This window comes from Odontesthes bonariensis, chromosome 23 (genome assembly GCF_027942865.1).
Source record: "Odontesthes bonariensis isolate fOdoBon6 chromosome 23, fOdoBon6.hap1, whole genome shotgun sequence".
NCBI lineage: Eukaryota > Metazoa > Chordata > Actinopteri > Atheriniformes > Atherinopsidae > Odontesthes > Odontesthes bonariensis.
In genome coordinates, this window is record NC_134528.1 from 12278818 (window position 1) to 12306732 (window position 27915).

The following is a 27915-nucleotide window of genomic DNA, read 5'->3' on the forward strand; positions in this document are numbered from 1 at the left end:
AGTAATACCCTAAAAAAAAAAAGTGCTCTGAGTGGTTGCACGCTGACCCCACCACCCTTGGGCTTCTATTAGAGAGAGGTGACTGCCTTGGTAAATACATCCAGCGAGCCAGGCTCTCTCTAAGAGATCTTAACAAACACAGACTGTCTGCAGACGGGCTCCCACATGCTTCATAACATGGCTGTACAAACAGAGAACTACAGGCGCAAACACACTCACCGTGAAAACCGCCCGCAGATTATGAAGCTGGTCGAGGTCTTTCACCAGACCCGAGCTTGACCATTTCACCAGGTAGTTCTCACTGCAAGGAAGAGAAATGGGGAAAACACATAAATAATGATCATATATCAGTAATTGTCAGATTTCTTGCTTTTCAAAAGTCCAAATTATTCATGCTTGTGCCAAATTTTGAAATAGTAGGAATTGTTGTTTGACAAGTAGGTTTCTTCCCTCTGGAGCTGACAAAAAAAAAAAACAAATAACTAATGATGGCAATAAACTGTGCTAGATATATTTGTGATGTTTTTACTTTCATGAAAAACACCATGTCTAAAATCATTTGTGGGATTTTGTGGGCCACATCTTTTCTGCACAAAACTCCAGATCTTTGAGGCTTGAGTGTTTCTTAGCCATCTGATCAAATTTGATTGGATTCAGAGCAAAAAAGGGTCACGTCAAAATGTTCATAGTGCAAAGTCTTAAAAAAAAAAAAAAAAAAAACTTTTCAAATTCTGGAATAAGTCTGCCTGCTGGCAGCTCATTTTAGTCTGCATTTGACTGCCCCTCTGCTATCTGTGTAGAACTGTTTTAATGACAGCTTCCAAGCTTCAACCTGCAAGTGCAAAAAAATACAAATTCAGAAGTTTTGACCAAAATTTGGGTCGTGCAGAAAGTCATGCCTGCTTGGTTCTTTCAGTTGTAAAGATCTGCAGAGAATGTGTTGACAGCATTAGAAGGCATGATGTTTTGGAGTGTTGCTCCCACTCAACACCCTTTTACATTGGCACCTTTGCTGCATTCGGGACTCAGCATTTCCCTGAACACTGATGTTTAAAGATAAACTAGTGTTCCCCTATCCAATAACATTAAGATCAGAAAATAATCTGACAACACAAGTACACAATCACGAATGCAAAAGTAATTTCCCAATGATAATCTCCACTCTTGATCATTTACTCAAACATTCCTGAGATAAAGTAGCAAACCCCTGACCAGCAGGTTGAAACTTGTTTTGGTCACATTCTTGCTGGGCATGTGTGCGTGTGTGTGTGTGTGTGTGTGGGTAAATAAGAAAGAAAGAACAACCGAGAGGGAGAAAGCTCAGTGGATGAGCTCCTCTGGGGTTTACCTGATAAACTTGGAGTCCACTGGGTCGTAGAGCGACATGAGCACCTCCGCATCCTCGCCAATCTTACACACCACATTCTTCAGAGTCACAAAGAGGGCAAAAGCTGGTGTGGAGGCAAACTTTGCTTGTCTTGACAGATCAATATTCTGCTTCTGAGACTGTCAGAGAAACAAACAGAGGAATCACAGTGAAAACTGGGTACTACCCCACGGATTTCTGCCACATGCAGCTAGGACTCAAAAATGCACTGGTTTTGCAACTACATTCCAGAGCAAAGAAAGTCAGCTACAGCTGCTGCGCTTTGCTGAAAACATGATGTTCCATTTTACAATTTCTATTAATCCATTAAAATCTTTTACTTTTACTGGATCTCCAGGGCTCCATCTAAGGTAAAAGAACCTACTGCATGGATCTCTGGGTGCCCTTCGAAAGTATGCCGAGGCCACGTCATTAATATTTATCATGTTGACCTGGACACTTTCTTATTTCCCATGCATATGCAATAAAGACCTTAGATTGAAAAGGTCACATGAGATGAGACCACATGACTGCAGGGCTCTTAGCGTCTGGCACTCCTTGCATATTCCCAACTGACATTCAGGTGCAGGATGCCACTGAAGAGCCAAGTAAAGCAGACCGGGAGCCTGGCCGAGTTTCTGACTTTGAAGTACCAGTCAAGTATCTGTGTATGTCAGGGGTGGTCTTACTATCCACCTTTACAATTAAAATTGTGCAATCGACAAAGATGAAATCATATCCACTTCAAACTTTCTGTGTGGGAGATCATCATATGTGTAAGTATAACCAAAGTCACTGCTGTGACAGTATGTTTAAGTTGTTAAGTTTTCAATCTGCACAGATGTAAGCAGTGGTAGTGCTCTGGGTCAGTAATCCAATTGAAATTAAAATGAAGTTTCTCCTGATACGGTCAGCGTTTTCCCTTATCCGTTCTTCTTCAAATGTGGCGAACTTTCGAGCTAGATGACACAAAGTTAACCAGCTAACCACAGTAGCAGGCCCGGGGATCAGACCCTTACCCTTAAAAGATGGCCCTCCCCTCCCGAAACACTGTGACGACACTTCACATTCGACATTGTGCAGATCAAAAAGGTTAACCTGACGATTGCCTCTGCTGAAAAGTTTAATTACCAGAGTGATGACAGTGCACCCTCTCATCACCTGGAATACACCCAGTATTTACATATTACTTCAGACTGGTTCACTTTCAATTCACTAGGTATTCACCGTCTCCACTGAAAGCACTGCGATGCCCACTGTGTGCCAGACAAAAGCTTGACCCAAAAAGCGATACATAATTTTGAAAAATAAGGGTTTTTTCCTGTTCTTTGGCTCAGGCTCTGACATTTATAATAAGACGGCAGGGACAGGAACGTTCGGACAGTGCTGATATCCATTTATTTTGGTTTTGTTCAACCTAGTAATATCACTGTACAGTAGAGAGCACCAGGGTGCTTATTCAGACGTATTCTATTATTGTCAGTGTAATGGAAAAAAAAAGGCATGCCTGAAAGGGGCTTAAGCCGTTCACAGAAAAGTTGTGGTAAAGCGATTTAAAAAGATCCAATTTTATTGGAAATAAATCTTTTGAAAGTGGTGGAGATTTCAAAGAACAGCGAATTTGTCCAAGACGAGTAAAACGGAGATCATTTGATGCAAAAATGGTTCTCAAGACCTCAACATTTTGACACTTTGATGTTGGTTTAAAAAAAAATAAAAAAGCATAGAAAATCAGAGAGAAATTGCACAGGCTGACTTTTATTAGAGACATGCCAGGATAAAACAGGAAACGAAAATCAAAAGCTAAATCACAGTTTGCCAAAAAACATAAAGGCAAAGAAGAACCCTTTGGAAATAATGTCCTCTGGACAAATAAATAAATAAATAAAAAGCAGTTTGAACAGTGGAAATGTTTGGTGCAGATCAAAGACCTCGTACCAACTGTGAATTTAGATGGTGAATTTTTATGGGTTAGGGTTACCTCATTGCCTCGGGGACTGGGCAGCTTGCAGTTGTTGATTCAAGTGTGACTTTTGCATCTTATTAAAGAGTGCTTGAAGACAAAGTGAGGCCATCTGTCAGGAAGTATTTAATAAACCAGGAGGTGAATCACATTTGCTACAGGGGACCAGTACTAGTTATATTCTCGTGCTTCTGCATATCTTTATACTTGGATTATCAACAGAGGAATGTCACATCAGTGAATATTTTTGTTGAATAAATAATTAAAACACAGATTTTCCCAGTGATTGTGTTAAGTATGTCAACTTTTTCTGTGGTGAGAAGCTGAACTTTTTGTTTGTCCAACTATGTCGAAATAAAAAGCCAACAAATTGCTTGGGATGCCCTTGTTTTCTCACAGAACTGTAGAAAGTACAAAAACAACATTTCTACTCTTGTTTTTTTCCTCATTGCGTACAATGAAATGGCAGCTGTTTGACTGACTGAGATTAAATAGAGCCAAGGAAAAAAAAAAAAATAGCAAGATCTCTCTGAATCATAATTCCTTAACAATGCGCACTACTGGGTTTTCCCTTATCTGTAACGCATTATGTCTCAGAGTTTACCTTCTCCTCTTGGATCCGGTCCTCAATTTGTTTGGAGGCTGCTTCATGAGCCCTGAACAGGCTGACGGTGCTGGTAATCTCTGGGTCCAGTATGTTTCCATCCTTGTCTCTGACCACCAAATCAAGATCCAGGTACCTTACGTACAAAAAAAAAAAAAGAAAAAAAAAGACACGTGTTGAGCAAGTTCTAAGACCCATCACGATAAAAGATAGAAAACAAAAGGAAAAATACTTTGGACATGTAGTAGCACTGCAAAGATAGAGCTGCACATATTAACTAAGCACAACCACTCCTGTTGTCTGATTTTCTCTTCCAATAATATTCCCCGAGTTTCACAGTTTTTTTTTTTCAAAGCTGTCCTGTTTTTTCTCTGCTCTGCCTCAGCAGAGACACCATGCTGCCCACATGTACTCAGTGTTTTTCATCAGCTCGTCCCTCCCTGCTTCGATGAAGGCAAAAGTCATTTTTCTACCTGGCAAAAGGTTTAAAGTTTCATCACAGGAGCAGAATGGAGCTTCACGATTTTCATTTTTAAACGATTTTCTGACACCACTAAAGACACCGTGAGAACTGTCATTTCATGATGGAATATGGGGCAGTTGGCTAAAGCTAAATCCCCACAGTTTGTTTTCAAGCTAAGTGATGACCTGTCATTTTCTTTTAACTGACACTGCTGACCTATTCCACAGAGTAATATTTTCGTATAGATACGGGGATAAGAAGATATAATCCTCAGGGAGGAGAGGACGAATCTAAAATACCCCCAATGACTGGGTCCTTACTTGTTGCCGTAGTCTATCTTGGAGGTGACCTTCTGTTTGAGTTCAGTGAGCTCATCCTGTGGGAGGGTGCCCGAGAGGATCTGTGACCGCCATTCGATGAGGTCGTAGATCATGTCACGGACAGAGTTGAACATCTCGCGCCTGTCCCCCTGTCAGAACAGAACAATGTACAGCTGAGACGTTAGAGCAATTTTAAAGTGCTACTTTGTATGAACTGCCAGATATCAATGATGTGTCATAACCAGGAAGTAAGTTGGTGTTGTCCGACACATGTTCATGCAGGTGGATACTGTGTTGCAAATACTTTAGGAAAAGGTTTTGTTAGACCTTGAGGATGCAAACTGTGAATTACCATGAGTGACTCCGAATGTTAAGTCCACATGCTGCCTGTTAGGTAAGTGGCACATGACACTGCAGGTGACTTAAGCTGCTAACAGCTGTAAAAAGGTTGAATTATGGCACCTTAAGGCAAATTTAATAACCTTTTATGAAAAGAAAAACATATCTAAAAGGGCTTGTGATTGATAATCTACTGAGAAAGTAGGTTCAGATAGGAAGTGAGGCATTTTCATTTTTTAATAGCATGGGAACAAAGAGATGATGGAAGACATCAAATTAAAATAAGAAATATTTTGAATGAAAAGAAAAGTGTGAGCGTGTTTTTATGGCTGGATATGTGGGATGGCTTACCACATATAAGTCCCTCCATATTGTCGCCCACTCCCGCAGTGTTGTGGTGACCTCCTGAACCAGGGGCAGCTCAGTGGGAATGACAGTCTCCTTTTGCCTGCAGTGACAGGGAATTCATTTGTAACAGTCACTATGTGCGGTCCATCCTTTCTTCTCCACATTGAGACACTGACGCCAAAAGTTGTGTGAGGACAGAAGGTAGAGAAGTCACATATATCGGTCTGTCAAAGTCTAGACCAAAGCAATAACACTGTATACTCTCCATGTTTCTTCCCCTGCTGGAATTACACATGCTTCCGGTTTAATAATTCAGAAGAATGTCATTGTTTTACTGAAATCTATTGGCTCTAAACTAAGGGCGGTTTGATCAGTGAGCCACAGATCAATATCTGCCGATACGCTCTCAAATTAACCTGATCGATTGTCGCCAGGACTGACAAACAGAAGAGCTGATCTTTTTTTTTAAGATCATAGCTGAGAAGATAACAGAGCTGCAATTTCTAATCCCTTTACGTTTTTTTATGATATGGATGTTTCATATCCAGGTCAGTTCACACATGTCAGTAACTCATAAAAACAAGTAACTCAACTGACAATATCGCCACAACAAGCAGCAGATAGATGCCAGCAGGAAAGTGAGTATTACCAATCACAAATTCACAAAACAGTCCCGTGTACTTTTCAGAGTGATTGCCTGCAGTTTGTGAAGCAGAATGGTGAAGATAAATGAAAGCAGCTGACACCAATCTGTAGTGTTTCCATAGGTTATCTAAAAGTTTCCGAACGATTATTAAGTCTTAATCCATCTGCAGTGAGTCGTGAATGACTAACATCTGACCAGAATGACTAAATATCTCCGCTCTTGAAGTCTGACTCTGAAAACACCAGCAGACGCTCCAGACTTGACAGCAAGGACCCAAAGATCCTTACCGGAGTTCTCAGAAACAATGTCTGTCAAAATTGTAAGTAGAAGTCAAGGACTTTATTTCCATCTCGAGCAAATCGAACGAGACAGACCGATCACAACAGAACAGAGGAACAAGTGCCACAACAAATACACGTCACTTTATATCAAGTGCAGACCTGAAACAACCTCAGAGTGGGCACAGAACTCACATTTTAACTAGAGCTACAATTATATGAGGAGAAAAAAATGATTAGAGAATTATCATTCTGTTATTTCTGTCTTTAACAGTGACCTATACAAAATAAATGTTATCCGACATACAAATGAAATGAGAGAGCAATTCAGAAATACTGACCCGCTGCCCTCAACCGTGGCATCCTTCAGGTGTATATAGCAAGCAGGAAATATGCCCTGGAAGAGGAAGAAAGAAAAAAAAAAAAAAGAACATTGTGGTATAACTGGGACAGATTTTTTTTAAAAAAATTAAGGTGGAATTGTAATGAACGAACGTGTCAGTAATCAATGTGTTCGTTAGTCGCTCACCTTTTTTGATTTTCTCCTCAGCCTATGACCTCTGAACCAGTCTAATGGAGAAAAAAATATTGTTATCATCACATATCAGTTAAACTTCACATAGTGAGTGCACATTTAGGATTTATTTCTTTTATTTTTTTCTTCGAAAACAAGCGGAAGTACATCTTCACGACCAAGCTTTGATTAAAAATTGGAGAATAAAAGGGTAAAAACCGAATCAGATGAAATATCTTTCAACTCTGGACTGGCAGCTCTGATCACACGCAGCATGGGGAAGTCTGATCTCACCTTCATATGTCTCAAGTATGTGCACCGTGTCTCCAATCTGCAGTGACAGCTCCTCCTCTCCCCGGGCATCGTAGTTATAGATTGCTTAAGAAAAATGAGAGGGGACAATATAAGAGAAGAAGAAGAAGGTATTACAGAAAGAGGGAAAAAAAAAAAAAAGGCAATAAAGCATTCTGCTCCCTCGTGGCACGAATTATGCGCCACTGGAATGTGTAGTAGAAGCATCACACATATACAGAATGTCCACCCACGCAGTCTGACTCTTTGATGCTTGGGCCTGGCACCAGCTGTGCTGTGATATCAACAGATATCTACCACCTACTGAAGAGAAATCAATAATGACGGATGACGGATGACGCCAAAACAACAATGACGGGGATAAACACATTTGCTTAGAACAGGACGAGACAGGCAGGAAAATAAAATATCACAGCGCTCTCGACTTTCTTGGATGTTCTCAGATGAAAAAATTATTTTAAAAAAAGCACCCGTTTGGTTTTCCAGTCAACACTTAAACAGCCGTTTTTTTCTGAATGAAAGAAAACTAAATATTGACCGCGTGTGTTCTTAGTCCTGTCTCAATACTCCTGTTACTATGGCATCCACGCAATAACAGCATTTTCATGGCCCACTGCTATATATCCTCTTATTGAATGATGTTCCTTGGAGTCAGTTGAGCATACTTGCAAGGCTGTTTACAACAGAAGTCGTCCAATATTCCAGCCAACGCGCTGCCAGAATAAACACCAGGGTCTTGACAGACAATATAAGACTTCGGGTGCAGCGCCTTAGCATTTTCTTCAACATGGCTTTGTCAAAAAGGACCAAAATGAAAAAAAAAAAAAAAGAAAAAAAAAAAAAAAAAAAAAAAAAACTGATGGGACTCAGTGGCCCAAGAGTCATATTTTAGCCTGTTAATATTCTATTTACTTTGAAAATTAGATTTCTCTTTGAAATTGTGTACTTTCCTTAATTTGCCATCATCTTAAATCAGTGGCATGAAACGGTCTGAAATTTCAAATATTATTTATAATAACTTGTGAGACAATATAACATACAAACAAAACCAGTTCTTTTAAGAAGCCCACATATTCAGGCAAGGCAAGGCAATTTTATTTATAGAGCACAGTCTATTCTCTGAGCGACAGGAAGCCAGTGCAGAGACCTGAGCACTGCACTAATATGGTCGTATTTCCTGGTTCTAGTCAGGACTCGAGCAGCAGCGTTCTGGATGTACTGCAGCTGTCTTACAGCCCGTTTAGAGAGCCCAGTGAGCAGGCCGTGTATGAAGTTAGGGATCTTAATTGGTAAATAATAACCATTACTAATAAAATGAACTAGGAAATGGTCAACAGATATGACAGACAACCAGAGGTGTGCAGTGTAACTGTTGGAAAATGTAATGTCAATTAACGGGGGTTTTTGCTTGTAACGGTCGCTCAACTCGCTGCTCTTCGTTTAAGGAAAACTGCATCGGTCTGGCTTTGCTGACTACGTCAGTCAACTTAATGAATTGATACAGGATGGAATACAGAGGGTATTAACTTCGACTCAGGCCTGTCAAGGTTTCGGCAGATCACTCTCACAAAATCTGCCAAACACAAATAACTCTTTGCAATAAAAGAAAATAATAAATAGAAGATCCAAACGTAAGCTCGATACATGTGGATCTGTAAAAACATACACATTTAATTCCTTTCATCTCTCCACACAACGTTCACAACATTTAAATCCCACCTACTTAGGAATCTATGCCTTTTCATACTGTCAGTGTGACTTGTTAAGAGTTATCTTGTTGATTTACAGAATTTTAGTTGTCTCATAGCTAACACCACCTGTTACCACTTATGTTGCAAGAAAGCAGCAGGACTCTGATTAAATGTGCGCAACAACTTGAAAACTGAAGTGATAAAATGTATTTGCAACATTTTGTTGATGGCAGAAAACACAGATGGATTGGTCAGGACTCGTAAAGCTGGTGCAAGAGCGCTTCTTATACATCTAGGCTCTTTTTTAACGCTAACCACAGTGATCAACTCATTCCATCCTGTATCAACTGTGACTTCATATCAAACTAATATAACCAAGTCTGCTATCAAGAGACAGGTCAACTATGGAATAATGCAATAGGCTATTTAACATGGAATACTGCACCTACTGCACTTTAAAAAAAAAAAACATTTTTCTTACAGATCGGCATTCTTTCCAACAAATTCCATCCAAATTTCTATCCAACCAAATACAAATATTTATGATATTGCACTTCTGAATGAAATTAGAAAACCAATGTATCCAAAAAACAAAAAAACTTCCACCAAAATTGCTTCATTTTACACTAAATAAAGAGGTCTTTTTTTGTCTTCTGAAAAGGCCAGCAACGAAGGCCTTTCCCTCTGAAGCCTTTGATTTACCAACCAACAAACATGGCATCCACTGCCAGAGGTCCATCAACATGTCATGGTTGTATTACAAAGACAATAAAATCCTGACTGGTGGTGACACTTGTTCTCCAATTAAGTGAGAGGTGAACAGCATGTCATTGTCCAACAGCCATGCTCAAATCTGTCAAGAGCCCACACGCAAGAACAACACACACACAGAGCCTATACACGACATACACGTAAACACTCAGAGGAAAAGTAGAGAAAGAGGTGTACGGGAGGGAGGAATGACACAAGTGAGCATCTGTATGCATGTGCTGCTGCTGTAATGCATGCAGAGCGACTTCAGAGGTTTCCAAAGGTGACTCACTGCTTAATCAAAAAAAAGCCCTCGCTGCAGGCACTGAAACCTTTGCAGCAAGCTGATGGTACTGCAGCTGAATCAACCATTTTCTACCACAACCACCTGCCACTTAAAGGGCTGATTATAGTGTGGTTCGTGATGGTATCAGGTGGCACACAATGTTATTCATTTAGTGATTCATTTATTTGCATATGTATGTTATCATTAGCTCTTGGGTGCTTATGTTGGACAAGCATTTACGTTTTCCTGCTTTTGCTACTGGGGTGAAGTTATTCTATGCATTCTATACTGCTCCCACACAGGAAAGTACAGCATGTGTTTTTTGTAACAGGTCATTCAAGTACAAGAAGTCAACTAAAGTAAAAAAACAAAAACAGCATCTAGGGCGGCGTTAAGCAGGCACCCCATGTACAGAGGCTACAGTCCTCGCTGCAGCTGGCCCCGGTTCGAGTCCCGCATCGGACGGCCCTTTGCTGCATGTCATTCTCCCTCTCTCTGTCCCTGCTTCCTGTCTCTCTTCAACTATCCTGTCCATTAAAGGCATAAAAGCCCAAAAAAAATAATAATAATTAAAAAAAAAAAAAAAACAGCATTATTACCAAGACAAAGTAAGGATTTTCACGACCTACAGGAAGCCGAGATCATTTACAAACGATTGTTTATTCATGTACTGATTAAATATTTAAATTAACTTTGGCATTATTTGAATTCCTCATTCTGTTTACAGAGGACACCTGATAACAGAGGACATTACAGTAATGACTGCAGTACAGCATGTGTCAGCTGTCGAAAAGGTTAGACAAATATCTTGACAACATAAAGGTTCTTATGAAAGGAGCATGAGGCTGTCGCAGTTAGGAATGAATCATGCAACTGCAATTACTCTAATCTAAATTGGGATCCTGGTGGCATTGAACATCATAACTGTTTGAAAACAGTCATGGGAAACTGACTGAAATGTTGCATTTCCACACGGTTTTCCAGCATTTGATAAAGTTGACTACAAGCTAGAGGTAGATTAACTGGGCTGATTTTTGCCTTTAATTCTTTTATAATCAGTAGCAAGCCGATTGAAGTCACTATTCTGCAAGAAAAGCACGAGAAGGAGTGATAAAGCACATTGTCCATATAAAACGTTATTTGTATGACCAAAAATTGCCTACCAATAATTCATAATCAACACAGCCCTAGTAAAGCTAAATAAAAAGAAAGACGTTGGTCAGTGGTCAAAATAGAACCTCACAAAAATAAAAATGACTAAAGTTACACAACACCGACCATCTGTTGGTCTCTTTCTGATATCTAGCAAAGTACTACCTCATCATGTAATAGAAAGTATGAAATGCTATGTGTCACCTATTTTATTCAGTTCTATATATCGTTTTGTTTCCCAAGTGTCCACAGTGCATTTTGTTATCCCCAAAACAATCCAATGAGCCCAGGGAATGCACCAGAACATGAGCGGTGGCCTGACAACAGAACAAAGACCTCGGGAAATGTATTCAGTCAAGCCACGCTGAAATACAAAAAGATACCTACAGGGGCAGAAAGCAACAGAGCAATCAAAAGGGAGGTGGGATTAATCTGTGTTGAGGCATCAGAGTAGCCTTGTCACTGTACAGCACAGTGCCTCCAATTAAACTGTCATTTGGGCTCTAAAAGGGATAGAGCTTCATATTTCATCAGTAGTACACGAAAAAAACTGGCCCTGTAATAACTGCCAATGTGACACTCTAATATTAAACAAATGGGAGCTGAGAGAACCGGGAATATCTTCAGTGGGAAAGGCTTTCAAAAAGGAACACAAACGACACCCTGGGAAAATACTGACTAAATGACGACCATCAAACATATCCCTGGCATGTGAGGCAATGATTGTGCAATCTAACACTGGAACCAAAGGAATTCTAGCCATGTGGGGACAAAATGACAACTCAGATTACTCATAAGGCGATACTTGCAGATTCCAGTAAACTGATGTCAATTAGGAAGCAGTGAGGGAGGGAAAATCCATCAGAGGAAGAAGAAGAAGAGCATGATGAAGTGGACCATATTCTCCCTCAAATGTGGCATGCAAATGATTTTCTGCAAACGGAATAAACAGTAGCATCATTACCATACATAACCTCTTGGATAAGGGCGTGCAAACTCTGAGAACATTATCATCATCGTCGGAAACGAGTGAGGAATCAGATTACAGACCTATCAACTTAGCCAGCACACGTCTACACCCTCTCTACAATTATACGCAGCCTCATCTAAACACTGGACTGATTGTAATTCTACACTTTGCGCTCACTAATGACCTGCACTAATCCACGCACAGTATAACATATCATTACACTCAGATGATAATACAGTATGCTGATGAAGAAGGGATGGGAAGGAAAAGCACACAGAAACTGCTCACTGGAAAGACACTGAGCCTTCTCATGCTTTGTAAAAAATTTCCCATGGGATGTAAGCCGACAGGCAACCAGGAAATCCCAGACCAAGCAGTACTACGAGAGGAAAAGACAAGAGTGGAGCATGACGCCTCTCTCTCCCTTTCTCTGTAAGGGCTGGGTCAATAGAGTATAGGAGTCCATTTGCAACTTCAGAGTTAACAAGGACTGTAGAAACTTCGACAACCATCTAGAGTCGGGGCATACACAGTTATCGTCCTGTGCCAGTGGGGATCTGTAGAGTTCAGTTCCTTGATGTGCTTTTTTTGAACATAAGACTCAAAGATGATGCAAAGAACATGTAATCCGTGCAAACTACTTCCAGCAAAATGTGTTGGGAGAACACAAAAGCTGCATATCCATCTAATTGTCAGGCGAGTATAAAGCGAGAACTTTTGAAATGTTGCTTCAAAAAGCACGGTACGACTCAAAACTGTGGATCTACGGAGCTGTTTCACACCAAAATCCATGCCAAAGTTTCAGATTGGAGGGTGTGCATCTGTAGCCGGGCGAACTGTTGATACAGAAGGAGGGGCTACTGGCATTTCTTAGAGGTTTGCGCAGTGAAATGAGACAAATGTACAGAGTTGCCCTTAAAGCCTGGTACACAGTTGTGTGATTTTTGGCTGTCCAAAAATGAAAAGAGAAAAAATGAAGGAAAATGTCCCAGATGACCGATATCAAAGAATCACCTTTCAGTCCAGGCTGTGGTCCTACATCGGACAGTTAGAAAGGCTTAAAGATCAAAGTAAAGTCTTGTGAACAAAGAAAACAAGTGGCACATTTCTGAAAGTGTTGGAGATTTATTTTGAGAGACAAAAACTAAGGATGTACGGACATAGATTTGAACAAAAGGTAAACAAAGATTAGATGGAGGGGGGAAAAAACTGTCTCAGAGAGCGATCAATTAAATGTGACAGAAAGAAAAAGAAAAAATGGTATATGCAAGGAAACTGAGCAAGGGAAAATTTATTTAATGCAGTGCTTAACTTGAAGGACAAGGACTGGACTGTGAACACCCTTTTTCAGGCAGCTAGAATGAATAAAGGACAATTATTCCACTCCAGCTGCAGTTTGGGTCTCAGAGGCAGGACAGAGGAGTTGGCAAAGAAGAGCAACATAAGACACACGAACACACAGAGAATACTGCATTCACAGAAGGATTTATCTGTAAATGACTACCCAAGACTGATGAAAGAGATCTAAGTGTAAAAAGATCAAAGAAAGTTGTCTGTGCTTTACCAACATCTAGCTGTAAAAATTTAAAGCATCTCAAAAATTGTGCGAAAATAAAAATAATTCTTTTCTATACGGACTTGGATGCAAAATGCTTTATAAGCTGTTCTTCAGAACCTGAAACATCTGGAACATGACCATTGTACAAAACAAGTGCATCCTCTCAAACATCTGAGATGATTTGTCTGGGCATAGGGTTGCAGGTATTTACTGAGTTTTCCTGATGAGCTTTGTTGATTTTCAGACAAAACTGGCCCCGGGAAGCTCGGCCGCCAAAAAGTCAAACATCCTTCAATCATCTGCCAGATCATTTTGAATGTAAAACGACTTAAGGGGACAAACGGATCAGGTTTATCTACCTCATCCTGCCGCATTGCCTGCAGACATAAAGTACCTCCTGTACTGGACTCCCTCACCATGACATGATGCACACTAAAGAAAGCAGTGGTTCTGAATGAGCTAAACAAACATCTACATCTCGCTTTGAATTCTGTCATGTCATACAGGGTTTAAACATCATGGGCGGAATATAGCTTGAGAAATAGTGCGGCTTTACTAAAAGTGTTTATACTACGATATGTCAATCATCCATGTGGAGATAGAAGCATGCTCCTCATCTGAATCCCCTGAAATTTGAGTATTTTGTCAGCTTATATTCCTAGATTAACACTCCATACTACAAGCTCTACTTCGGTCTGTGAACTTCCAGAAAATATGAGAACTTGGCCTTCCTCGTAGATATAATTCAGTGCAAATAATCTAAAGATTTTATTATTTAAAAAAAAAAAAAAAAACACATACAAACCTTGTTTTATGGCAGTTGAGCACCAAAGTTGCAGATTCCTCATCCTCAATTGAGTGTGAACACAAGCCATCAGCATGAGATAATTACATTACTAAACTCCCACAGTTTACAAAAAGCACTCAGGCTGTGGCACAGCAGCTGACAACAAAAAAGGTGGACAGAAAAGTATCAAAGCTTCCCAATCGTGTTGGAATCGTTAACGTAAGCAGGCATGTGGAAAGACATTTCAAAGATTTCCATGTCTTTATTCTTAAGAAACTAATAGAATTTGTAAAAGAAATCAAAGTTATTTAATTAAAACAATACACCATGGTAGTCTACTGGAATTTGGCTGAAATATTCCAATTCACAAATGTATTGAGAGAGGCATGCAATGTGAAAGAGGGTCATCAAATATACAGTATTTTTATAACACTCAAATGAAGAGTGCTTTATCAGAGGCATACAAAGCGGCTAAAACAGGATAATTAATTTAAAGTCCCTCTCTGAAAGGGTTTAATAAGAGGTTTAAGCATTCAGATAGAATGCCTGATGGCTCCAGTCTAGAGGCAAATTGAGACATTGATCTCAGGACAGAGAAATACCAGCAAAATCATCCCATTTCCTCTTAGACCTATCACATACACAACAGCCTTTTATCTTCCCGGCAATTAGAAAGTGGAGATAACGCCGTTGCAATTAACCTTTAATGAGTACAAGAGTGGCTAAGCAGCGAGACATGAAAGGCACAGGTCTTACTCTCACTAGTTAAACCTGATTTTTACTCCTGGTAAAAGACAAGCAGGAAATGCTACTCAAGATATCACTGTATAACAATAGAAGGGGCCCTTTCAGTAGACCAGAAGGAAATGCTGATGCTTTTTTCTGACTGCCAGGAAGATTAACAATACCTCATTTAAGAAAAAAGATAAACAGAGAACAGAGCACACCGTGTACAGCAGGGGAAGTGGGTGGGAAAAGAGAAGTAAGGTGAAGAGAGGAGCGGGTCTTGAAACCTGCTAAGTGCCAGATTTAGATGCCAAGAGCTGTAATAACCTTTGGCACAACTTCCTGCCATTCACCCAGCTCCAGCAGAGGCCTTGGGGTACAATCTAAAGCGGGATGATAACTTCGCCTCCACTGCCTCAGCACAGCTGACTTATTCCTTTAATTGAAAATCATCTTTGCAATACAACAGGGACAGAGAGCACATCCTCGCTCATTACAGAGCACCGAGCAAAGCCTTTCTCAGAGAATTTCTCAAACAGTGGTCTGGTGTTATTTGTGGTGGTACACGAGTATCTGCACCGACTCTGCAAAGCAAATCTGCCTTCACTGTGCACACACATCCCCAGAGCTTTAGAATGAATAAGGGCTTTTTGAAACACGTTCTCTTCTACTCATTCACTCAATTGGAAAATCATTTTAAAGATTCGCTATTCTACATGATATCATGACCATGATATCATGATCTACACACCAGATAAACAGGATGAAGAAGCCGGTAGAATCCACAGAAATGGGCATTTTGCACAGCAAGACGTAGCCAATTATTTTCAGCCCTGCGTTATATCTCTTGTGAAAGGAAAGCTGATGATGGCATAATCACCTTTAAATATTTAGAGAAACTCTGCAATCGACTCAGCAACTTTACTGCGTGACTTCACTGACGTGACACAGAACTTGACCTTCATCGGGTTGAATGTGCAGAATCTAGAGGCGCTAGCAGAGAGGGAAGAGGGGAGAAAAAAAAAAAAAAAAAAAAAAAAAAAAAAACTTGCAACAGGAAATGCCTTGGACCTGTTTTTCATGAGGTTATTTATAATCATAAGGCTGAGACTGTGTCTCATCAAAGCAGACGTAATAATTCAGAGCAGCAATGCATCAAAGAGCTGAAACATCCTCAATAAAAAATAAATAAAAGAGAGATCAGGAAGATCAGTGGCAGGAGCAGCTGCCTGAAGTAAACTATGAAAATAAAAATGTCAGACATTCTTAGGAACAAGATTTAAGCAATCTTGCACAGGAGGAATATTCAAAAGACAAGTAGTCAAGACGCCGCAACATCAACACTTAGCTCCATTGTTGCTGAAGAAACCATTTGATTTTCAATACGACTGAACTTCATGCTGTATTTCACAGATCATGTACAACTCTGAAGTTCTCTGTAACCTCTTTTACATATTATTTGAGCTTTATAGGCAAAAATAAAAGGTTGTCTTAATTAACCCGCTGCTGTTCTTCTATGCAATTCTCACGCACCAATCAGCGGACGCTCAGCCCCGCATCGCTGTGACCTCACACGTATCAGGCCGGCGTTGCGGGATTAGTTCCGTTACAGCCTCCCTTGCTCAGCTCAGAGACGCGTCAGCGGCCGATTGACTTCGACCCCCTTTTCCACCTCTGTACTTTCCCATGATGCGCAACTCAGTCACATCAGTCCCATTTTGAAAAGGCTTGTGTGAAAGAGGCTATTAAATTACTGCAATAAATGATGTCAATTAACCAATCAATTAACCCTTATACCACCCAGGGCAATCGTTTTATTCACTCAGGGAAAACGACAGAACAAACAGTTCATTGGGCCTCAAGATTAAAAGCTGCTGAGATCCACCACCACTCTGCTCTTTTTCTGATTGAGGAGCACCATTTGAAAGGGCATAGTGCTCTAGCCGTTGACAACATCACTTTTTGGTCTTTTATAAATACACATTAACCATGGAACTTAGTTCCTTTGGTTCCAACACACCACAGAAGCAGAAGTGAACCTGACATCCACAGAAACAGTTGAATAGAACTTATGGCACCTGTAGGTATAATCATAGACACTCTTACTACTACATCTATCGCTTCATATTTTGATTCTCAGATGCAAATAGCAAGGTGCAGCGAAAGCATTTGCAGAGTGTATATATTTGTTTACTTTCTGTCTCTCGTTGGTGAAACTGCAGTTTAAAAGGTGATGCTTGTGGTTTCCAAATGACTCACCATCCACGTTCCAAAAATAGGGATGGGAAACAGGGGGGCTTGCAGAAAAACAATGGCTATGCTATTCTGCTTCTATACTTGTACGTTTGTGGTTTTAGGTATAGTCTATGTGCCGTATAGAATTTAGCATTTTAAATGCATATTTAAAGAATTAATACATTTAGAATTGTGCGCATGGCTACTGTTTTCAATGTCTATCATTATTACTTAAGACTTAACACATTACAGGCGAGCTTTTGCAAACAGGTCTGATTTAGTTGCAAATATCAAATGTTTTCTCTTGAAAACAATTGGCTCCAAGTAAGTGTTTAAAATAGCCTTGCAGAACAAATATTACTAACGTGATGAGCAGTGAGTGCTGTTTATCAGAGTACAATAAATGTCTTTCGTTTTGTTGAATGGACAAAATGGGACATTTCACAATGTAACTGTGGGCTTAAGGGATTTTTTTTTTTTTTGTTAAGACCTTTCCACTACTTTCATGCAGGCTAACTGATTGTGGAAATAATTGTAAGCTGCAACCCTACAGTGGGAATGAAAAGGCATTTTTTGAACACCTTTCTGGAGGCGTGTGTGCATAAATCAGATGGAAGAGAGTAAATCTAATTGATCAGGTAGTATTGATAAACCCAAGCAAATAAAGAGAAGTAGTTAAGTTTTAATGGTCAGGTACAAGTGTTGAAGGCCAAATGAAAAATTCAATTCATTAATCTGTTCTCCTTTCTTATACAAAATGAGGCTGAGTTGTCAGCTATATCAGTGAGACATCCTAATCTAAATCCCTAAAGGTTGGTCACAAAGTAAAGCTGCCACTCACTTGAATCTAAAGCTGCCTCGGGAGACTCTTCTGACTTTATCAAGTATTTAGCCAGACGTACACAGACACACACACACACACATATATATATATACCCAAACACACAAAAGGCCATTTCATCAAATGCCAGCCACACTGAAAGTCTGTCTCGCTGCACGCAGCAGTCTCAAGCCCGTCTGCAACCACAATCGCTGACTGACACCTCAATTACAAGCCTCTAAAAGGACCAATGGGACATTTTAAAGGTGACAAATGCAACATTAATATGGACTGCAGCTGATATTAGTGTTGACAGTTTTATAACCCGAGGAGCCTCAGTGATGTTGTGCTCTGGGATTTTGCGTGAATCTCAAGGTGGGACTGGAGGACTCAAAACCAATAGAGTATAATGACTAAAAAACATACCTCTGAGGAAGTTTACATAAGCAAAATAAATATGTTGAGTGGGGAATTTGCTTCGGCTTATGGGCAAATGAGCATTCGGGAAGTACGTTTCCCCGATGAGCAGCTTCTTTAAGCCCATGCTTGACCCACTAAAACAGTCTGGCCACCCAGTGTGAACTCACCTACTGGCACATCCTTAGTCCAGCTGCAAGCTCAACATTCTCATGAAATAAAGCCTCAACTAAAGTGTTTGGCTGATGTGGAATTCTCAATACAAGCTGAGCAAGCTGTTCAAAGCCAGTTCCTGCCCTTGGAAGACTGCTGGTCCCAAGGGCAACTGTGCTGTTTATTTTGACTCCTATTAACAATGGCGTAACAAAATGCCGAGATGAAGTTCATGGAAGACTATGTTGAAAGTGCAACTCAAATATGAAAACAGATAATTGATAGCTTACTGGTGAGCACAAACGGCGCATTTAACATTGTTTTCCATTTGAAAACAGAATGGTGTGAAGTCTGGACAACTCCGGCTTCTTTTCATAACTGTTCTCAAAGGCGTTTCTCCACAGTCATAAGAAGTCAATTGTAGTCCAAAAGAAGATGTCATTACAAAACATTTTATGTTTCCTCAAAGTTTAAATATGGAAATACATCAGTGCTGTTCTGTCAACACAAACAGGAACACAGGACACTGTAATGGGGGTCATTGTAGATGTTACTAAAACTCTACGCTTGCTGCTGTAATGCACATGTGCACATGTGGATATATGTGGATTCATGTGGAAAGGTAGCAAGTCCACTTTACCCCTTAGCACTTCAGAGCTGTGTGGTTCTTTAGATAGATGGGGTGCCAAAGACCACATGAAGAGCATGCAGCCTTCACTTCATAGAGGTTGTAAAAAAACGGATACACAAATGTGCAAAAGTCTGTATGAGGATGAAGTGCTGCTCTTACATACTGAGGTACATTAGTTGTGCGTTGTTCTACAACTCGATACAAACAGCTGACTGATGTGGTTTTTCATTAAAACGGCATCTCACACACTCTCTCTCACACACACACACACACACACACACACACACACACACACACTTTACAAGGAGACCAACAGAGAAGACTCAATGCAAGGTCCTGAATCAAACAACATGTAGTGCAAACATTGTCTTAATGTGTAAACTTTAGTGCAGAGTTGGAAATACAAATTCAACATTTCAGGTTTTCAGAATCACCGCAACTTGAAGCAAATCTCATCCCTGCAAGCTCGAGGTGGCCAGTTTGGTTTATTTTACGATAATAAAACTTTGACTTATTGTTTTGGAAAAAATATGGTGCCAATAAAGTTTGGTATATTGTCGTTTTGGTGTGTGCGTACACACACACACACACACACACACACACACACGTGGGAGATTGCATGTGCCCACGGGGGTCGGTGGCAGGGAGGGAGGAGCAGATTAGGTTGGGAACATTTGCTTTTAGATTCACAAATTGTCTGTGTAGCTCAATAGGTCACAAAGGGCATCAGCACTGAGAAAGTCTTGGGTTTGATTCCCAGGCGCATCCTTATTTCTCTTATTGCAACCTGCAATGAAATTAAATATGGGCTAAATGTGTTTCATTTATCCTTTTTTTTCCCCCTTCAATCTGTAAAAAAAAAAAAAATAATTGCACTTTTGAGCCAGTGTCCATTGGGAGGTTGGCAGCCTGCTTTTCACTTGTTCGCTAACAACTACTCCAAAGAGGACACTTCACAGTCATTCACAGTGAAACACATTTACTGACTGACACCATTTTCAGAGCAGTTATGACAAAACAGGAAAAAACATCAGGCTCCTTATCATATTGAATAAATCCTTTCCTGTGATTAATGTTGCCTAGATTTGAGTTCTGCCATGTCAGAACAGATTCATAGTTTCACTCAACTTATTTCTCATTGGCAGACCACACTGTACAATGCTTTCAGAATACGCCAGTTTGTTACCAAAAGTTCTGCCTGCTCATATAACGAGACAGTTGAGAGGTTCACGTATATGAATTTAAACAAGCGCAATCTAAATTATGTAAAAACCCATGTCTGCATCAGTGACCCTTGTTTCACACAGACATATTAGACACCATTAACCATCTGTCAAGCAAGTCAGAGCTGCACAGCGGGACTTATATCAGACAAAGGCCCAAGCTGCTTGGCATGTCTACAATCAATACTGAGGGAATGGACAACAGTCTATATAGCCAAGTAAGAGGTTCAACCCGCACATGTCTCGCTGTCTTTGCGTCTCGCTGCCTTCGTCTCCCTGACGAAAAAGCATCGCACCCTCTGCAAGTATCATAAAGGCTAAAGACATCTACATGTGTCAACTATCATCAAAAAATGCTCTGCGAAGTAATACTGTGTCACCGTCTGCCACCACCACCCAAGACATTTACATAAAGTTTCGAAGCAATCGTGACTTCTTTAACAGCTCGGCTGAGGGGAGGTTTTTTTTTTGTCACTGACATGGATCATATCTATTGATGTTGAGTGCTCAAATCACTACAGGTTTATAATTTGGGTTCTGCAACGTAAAAGACTAGAATAGAATTACAACCAACATGCAGGCTTAAGATTAATGGTTACATTTGTGAGCACCACCTCTCTCCAGAGGTTGCTGTATAAACAAAAATATCTGTTGCCCGCAAATGGTGATCTCACAGGATACTGCTTCATTCTGATTCACAGCGCTCAGTTTCTGTCAGGCTCCACATTTACTGGATATTCTCATGTTTTGTTGCAAAGGTTAACCATTCCAGCTTAGTAGAAACCACTGTTTAAAAATCTGACTTAATCAGCAATGTACTTCATAGAAGCAAATTACATTTCCAATCTAAAGTTAGCTTGTTCTCATCTGCTCTCCATGTCCAGCCCAACTGAACCTGCCTGATGACAGCAACTCTAAAAACATAAATGTAGAAATGCCCTGGCATTGTCTCAGTGGTAAGCCAAGATGGAATAATGTGCAATCCCTTAGCTATGCACAGATTAAATAGGCCAGTTGTCTTTGTCTTAGCCACCATCTCACAGCAAGCCATTGGGAGCTGTACTATTAGAACTGCCTCACCAACCAGCACGGGCCATAGTTAATATACAATTCCCTTTCAGTATGAATAAAAGCAAAGTGACCTCCAAGGACAAAAGAAGAGAAAGATGTAAAAAGTTTTCATGAGTACCGAGAAAAATGAGAGTTAATGATCAGCATATCTGAATTTCTCATTATTTTTGTTGAGGAAAAAAGACAACAGTATATTCGCACTGTAAACCCTGGGTATAAATCCTCTATCTTAAACAGTAACCTAACAGGCAGCCTGACAAGATTTATAGATATTTATGGTGGGGTGGCCGACAGAAAGAGGAAGACGTTTTGTTTATAGATCAGCGGGGCAGCTCAATAACTGCAGCTCGGTCGTAATAGATGAGGAAAAAAAAAATCATCTCAGCGAGAAGAGGTCACAGGTGGTGGACGGATTCATCTTTTTGCAAGCGCACAAAAACAAATAATCCAACACCACAATGCAAAATGTCGGAATTACTGGTTTTAATGCTGTTCAATCTCTAAGTAACCGTTCAAAAGAGTTGCACATTTCCTGTAGGAAGCCCTCAAAAGCACCTTTTACGGTATACAATTCATAAATACTGGGCACCACAACAAAATGAAAAAAAAAAAAAAAAAAAACACTCCCGCCTCCCTGTGCATTCTTTGCACACTTCAGAAATGCAACCGGGCTGAAATGAATACCACAGAGATTTTTCTTTAACAAAAAACATTGTCCTGCTTGTCCTGACAACATCTCTGCCCTTTTAATAAGCTGCTTTATTTTATTGCAGCATGAACACTTCAATCAGGTCTGCTGTATTTCTAAGACAAAGTTCATGCACAGAAAGAGAAAAACCAGAGGGCTTTTTCAAAGGGCTCTAAAGGCTCTAGCATGGTTGCCGCGTCTGCTCGCGCGAGCGGTGTTGATGACGTCACGAGTTCGTGCCCGCCATAGGACCCTATATAGTGGCGCAAGTCGTTGCGCGCCAGTAGTTGCAATTTTCTCCGTCACAGAGGTGGCGCTGCTACGTGAAGGTTACCTCTACTCTACAACCACGAAAGTGGAGAAGAAAACAATGCCGCTGTCAAGAGCAAGAATACTGTAATTAATGATACTGCTGCAGTTTTCGGATCATTTTAATTTTTTAATTCAGTTAAGAGGTGAAGGTTTGAAGCCCCCGGCATCAACAGAGTCTCTGCCCTCTTCTTTGCCTTCACGTATCTGTCCCGTAGCTTCTTCCACACATTCTTACAGAACTCTCCCTCTTTCCCCAAAGTTCTGCCCATCTCTGTGCACCAGTTTTGGGAGTTTACGTGCTCCCTGTGCTGTTTCACTGCAGTTTCGTACAGCTGCCTGTACAAACGCACCTCCTCACTGAGCCTGGTCTCACATCGGTCCATCCGGTTCGTTGTGCTCGGCGCCGCCAAGTTACAAAAATCGACTGGTGCACGACAACGCGCTGCGCCGTCTGTTCAAGGGAAGCGCCAGGCCTGAAACGTCATTTTGACGTCACGGTCCACCACCGCCGTGACAGACGCGGCAACCATGCTACCGCCTTAAGACACCAAGCTGACAATCAGCTTTAGGCAACGTCTGTCGCCGTCTGCGGAGTGTAACTCCTCCCAGCTTTTTCAGCCAAATCATGGTGTTAAGGCCGGCACACACCTTTACGATGTCATCGTTGCATCGTTTGTCGGGTGATCGGCATAACAATTCGGACCGTATTTGACACGCTCACACACACTTGCGAACCTACGATTTTTTTGACCGAATGTTATCACATAACCGAAATAGGAAGCCACAAATCACGTGACTTTCAAACTGAAAATGGCGATCGATTTTCCCCAGCTTGCATTATTTATCATAATTCTACTGCGTCGATTACGCCGTAATCGTGCCATTGAGAACAGGGAGAATGTTTGTGTCATAGTCGTCCAACGTGACTAAGTGCGCTATTCCCATTGGCTGTTTTAATAATCCTCCCCATGAGCTGTCACCTTATCGTGGTGGGGGGGGTTTGCGTGCCCCAATGAGTCTGGGAGCTATGTTGTCTGGGGCTTTAAGCCTCTGGTAGGGTCACCCATGGCAAACAGATCCTAGATGAGGGATCAGACAAAGAACAGCTCATAAAATCCCCTATGATGATGAAGAAAATTTTATACACCGTGTTCCTTTGCCCGGACGCGGGTCACCGGGGCCTCCCCCTGGACCCAGGCCCAGGGGTGGGGCCCAGGGGTGGGGCCCACCGGCGAGCGCCTGGTGGCCGGGTATGTGCCCGTGGGGCTCGGTCGGGCACAGCCCGAAGAAACGACACGGGTCCCCCTTCCGACAGGCTCACCACCCGTGGGAGGGGCCATGGGGGTCGGGTGCAGTGTGAGCTGGGCGGCAGCCGAAGGCAGGGACCTTGGCGGTCTGATCCTCGGCTACTGAAGCGTGGAACGTCTTGGGACGTGGAACGTCACCTCTCTGCTGGGGAAGGAGCCTGAGCTGGTGCGCGAGGCAGAGCGGTTCCGGCTAGATATAGTCGGACTCACCTCGACGCATGGCTTGGGCTCCGGAACCAGCCTCCTCGAGAGGGGTTGGACTCTCTTCCACTCTGGAGTTGCCCGCGGTGAGAGGCGTAGAGCAGGTGTGGGCATACTTATTGCCCCCCGGGTGTGCGCCTGTACATTGGGGTTCACCCCGGTAGACGAGAGGGTAGCCTCCCTCCGCCTTAGGGTGGGGGGACTGGTCCTGACTGTTGTTTGTGCTTATGTACCGATCGGCAGTTCAGAGTACCCACCCTTTTTGGAGTCCCTGGAGGAGGCACTAGAGAGTGCTCCTCCGGGAGACTCCCTCGTCCTGCCTCATGACAGTGAGACCTGGAGAGGCGTGATTGGGAGGAACGGCCCCTCCGATCTGAATCAGAGTGGTGTTTTGTTGTTGGACTTCTGTGCTCGTCACGGACTGTCCATAACGAACACCATGTTCAGGCATAAGGGTGTCCATATGTGCACTTGGCACCAGGACACCCTAGGCCGCAGCTCGATGATCGACTTTGTGGTTGTATCGTCGGACTTGCGGCCGTATGTCCTGGACACTCGGGTGAAGAGAGGGGCGGAGCTGTCAACTGATCACCACCTGGTGGTGAGTTGGCTCCGCTGGTGGGGGAGGAAGCCTGTCAGACCTGGCAGGGCCAAACGTATTGTGAGGGTCTGTTGGGAACAGCTGGCAGAATCCCCTGTAAGGAGGAGTTTCAACTCCCACCTTCGGCAGAGCTTCAACCATGTCCCGGGGGAGGTGGGGGACATTGAGCCCGAATGGGCCATGTTCCGTTCCTCCATTGTTGAGGCGGCCGACCGGAGCTGTGGCCGTAAGGTGGTCGGTGCCTGTCGTGGCGGCAATCCCCGAACCCGCTGGTGGACCCCAGTGGTGAGGGAGGCCGTCAAGCTGAAGAAGGAGTCCTATCGGGCCTTTTTGGCCAGTGGGATTCTGGAAGCAGCTGATGGGTACCGACAGGCCAAGCGGAACGCAGCCTCAGCGGTTGCTGAGGCAAAAACTCGGGCTTGGGAGGAGTTCGTGGAGGCCATGGAGAACGACTTCCGGACGGCCCACCATCCGGCAGCTCAGGGGGGGAAAGCGGTGCACCGTCAACACCGTGTATGGTGAGGGCGGGGCTCTTCTGACTTCAACTAGGGACGTCGTGAGTCGGTGGGGGGAATACTTCGAGGGCCTCCTCAATCCTACCGACACGCCTTCCAATGAGGAAGCAGAGTTGGGGAGCTCGGACGTGGGGCCTCCCATTTCTGGGGCTGAGGTTGCCGAGGTGGTCAAAAAACTCCTCGGTGGCAAGGCCCCGGGGGTGGACGAGGTCCGTCCTGAGTTCCTCAAGGCTCTGGATGTTGTGGGGCTGTCTTGGTTGACACACCTCTGCAGCATCGCGTGGACATCGGGGGCAGTGCCTCTGGACTGGCAGATCGGGGTGGTGGTCCCCCTCTTTATAAAGGGGGACCGGAGGGTGTGTTCCAACTATAGGGGGATCACACTCCTCAGCCTCCCTGGTAAGGTCTTTTCGGGGGTACTGGAGAGGAGGATCCGCCGGATAGTCGAATCTCGGATTCAGGAGGTGCAGTGTGGTTTTTGTCCTGGCCGTGGAACAGTGGACCAGCTCTATACCCTCGGCAGGATCCTGGAGGGTGCATGGGAGTTCGCCCAACCGGTCTACATGTGTTTTGTGGACTCGGAGAAGGCGTTCGACCGTGTCCCTCGGGGACTCTTGTGGGGGGTGCTCCGGGAGTATGGAGTGCCGGACTCCTTGATATGGGCTGTTCGGTCTCTGTATGACCGGTGTCAGAGTTTGGTCCGCATTGCCGGCAGTAAGTCGGACATGTTTCCTGTGAGGGTTGGACTCCGTCAGGGCTGCCCTTTGTCACCGATTCTGTTCATAATTTTTATGGACAGAATTTCTAGGCGCAGCCAGGGCGTTGAGGGGGTCCGGTTTGGCGACCTCAGAATCGGGTCTCTGCTTTTTGCGGACGATGTGGTTCTGTTGGCGTCGTCGGGCCGTGACCTTCAGCTCTCACTGGAGCGGTTCGCAGCCAAGTGTGAAGCGGCTGGGATGAGAATCAGCACCTCAAAATCTGAGACCATGGTCTTCGGCCGGAAAAGGGTGGAATGCTCTCTCCGGGTCGGGAATGAGATCCTTCCCCAAGTGGAGGAGTTCAAGTATCTCGGGGTCTTGTTCACGAGTGAGGGACGAATGGAGCAGGAGATTGACAGACGGATCGGTGCGGCGTCTGCAGTGATGCGGGCTCTGCACCGGCCCGTCGTGGTGAAGAAGGAGCTCGGAGTAGAACCGCTGCTCCGCCGCATCGAGAGGAGTCAGATGAGGTGGCTCGGGCATCTGGTTAGGATGCCTCCTGGACGCCTCCCCGGTGAGGTGTTCCGGGCCCGTCCCACTGGGAAGAGGCCCCGGGGAAGACCCAGGACACGTTGGAGAGACTATGTTTCTCGGCTGGCCTGGGAATGCCTCGGGGTCCCCCCAGAAGAGCTGGAGGAAGTGGCCAGGGACAGGGACGTCTGAGTCTCTTTGCTCAAGCTGCTGCCCCTGCGACCCGATCCCCGGACCAGCGGAAGATAATGGAAGGATGGATGGATGTTTAAATAATCCTGCGCGATGACATCGGAACAGAGACCGCACACACATACGATTGTATTCGGCACAAGGAAAATCCGTACGGAAATATCAAACATGTTTGATTTGATACGATGAAACGACAAACGACAAAATCGTTTGTCGGCTGCTACCGCACACCTTTACGATTCCCACGCGAAGTCATCGGGCCGACAAAATCGTACACGAATCGTAAAGGTGTGCGCCGGCCTTTAAATAACCGTCTGGTCGGCCCGTGAACAAGATCACGCTGAGTGACTCTTCAGTTCTTATGCTCCACATAGCACACAAATACAAAACAATCCATACGATGCGTTAGTTGAAAGTGAAAAGTAAATTTTTCTGTATAAACACATTAAAACGGCTTATAACTGAGCTAGCACTAAGTTGGATGATCAAAAAGTGAACTCACCTCTACAAACATTGTTGTTTTTATGCTTTTACCCTAATGAATCATTTTTGGACTCCAGCTTCGTACAACAAAGTTATGTCCCTTTTTGTCTTTGCCGGTGTGCTTCCCCAAAACTGCTGACGTAAAGAGACACAGCAGTGGGGTCTGCCATCACCACTTGTTCTTGCCGTCAGTTTGGCGTAGAAGAGCCTTAAAAGTCAACTGTCTGCTTAGTAATGCTGAATGGGTTGTGATGACAGAATTGATAGTGATAATATGCTGCAGGGACGGCTGCGATGACAATGAAGAGGAACACTTTCTCTCTCCCTTACCATATTTATTGACTCCAGACAACATAAAAAATAACATGAAACACCACAAATATTACAAACAAAAGAACTATTCTCCCACTGTTCACACCAAATAACCTCAGCAAGGCCTTTATGAGCAGGGTGGAATTGAATGTGGGCCTTTCTACACATGGTTAGAATTTATGAAATAACCAAGAGTGCATTTTAATTGCAACCACACTTGTTCGCTTAGTGCACTTGTGGGTGGGAGATGGTTTTCTTGAGAGCAGGGTAAGGGCTTTACAAATTACTTACGGCCCGAGTCAAGAGAAGACTGCGCCTCTATTTTCTGCTCCCAATGTGTCAGTCACTGCTAACCTGTTCCAAATGAGAGCCCTCTAGGGTTGTCTGCCCTGTTGGTCATCAGTCTGCCACACACCAGTTTAAAAATATGAATCATAGCTGTGCCACAGCTA

General features: G+C 42.9%; 1 protein-coding gene across 2 annotated transcripts in view; it reads right to left on the reverse strand.

Moving 5' to 3' along the window:
* dock1 (dedicator of cytokinesis 1) overlaps positions 1-27915 on the reverse strand; it is a 189502-nt gene that overhangs the window by 156032 nt on the left and 5555 nt on the right. For both annotated transcript variants that reach the window (XM_075457886.1, XM_075457885.1), the window contains exons 2-9: positions 7136-7219; positions 6857-6897; positions 6669-6724; positions 5407-5503; positions 4717-4865; positions 3934-4069; positions 1349-1506; positions 220-301 (exon numbers count right to left, since the gene is read on the reverse strand). In XM_075457886.1, coding sequence (XP_075314001.1) covers positions 220-301; positions 1349-1506; positions 3934-4069; positions 4717-4865; positions 5407-5503; positions 6669-6724; positions 6857-6897; positions 7136-7219 — 803 coding nt within the window. The remainder of the gene's footprint in view (positions 1-219; positions 302-1348; positions 1507-3933; positions 4070-4716; positions 4866-5406; positions 5504-6668; positions 6725-6856; positions 6898-7135; positions 7220-27915) is intronic.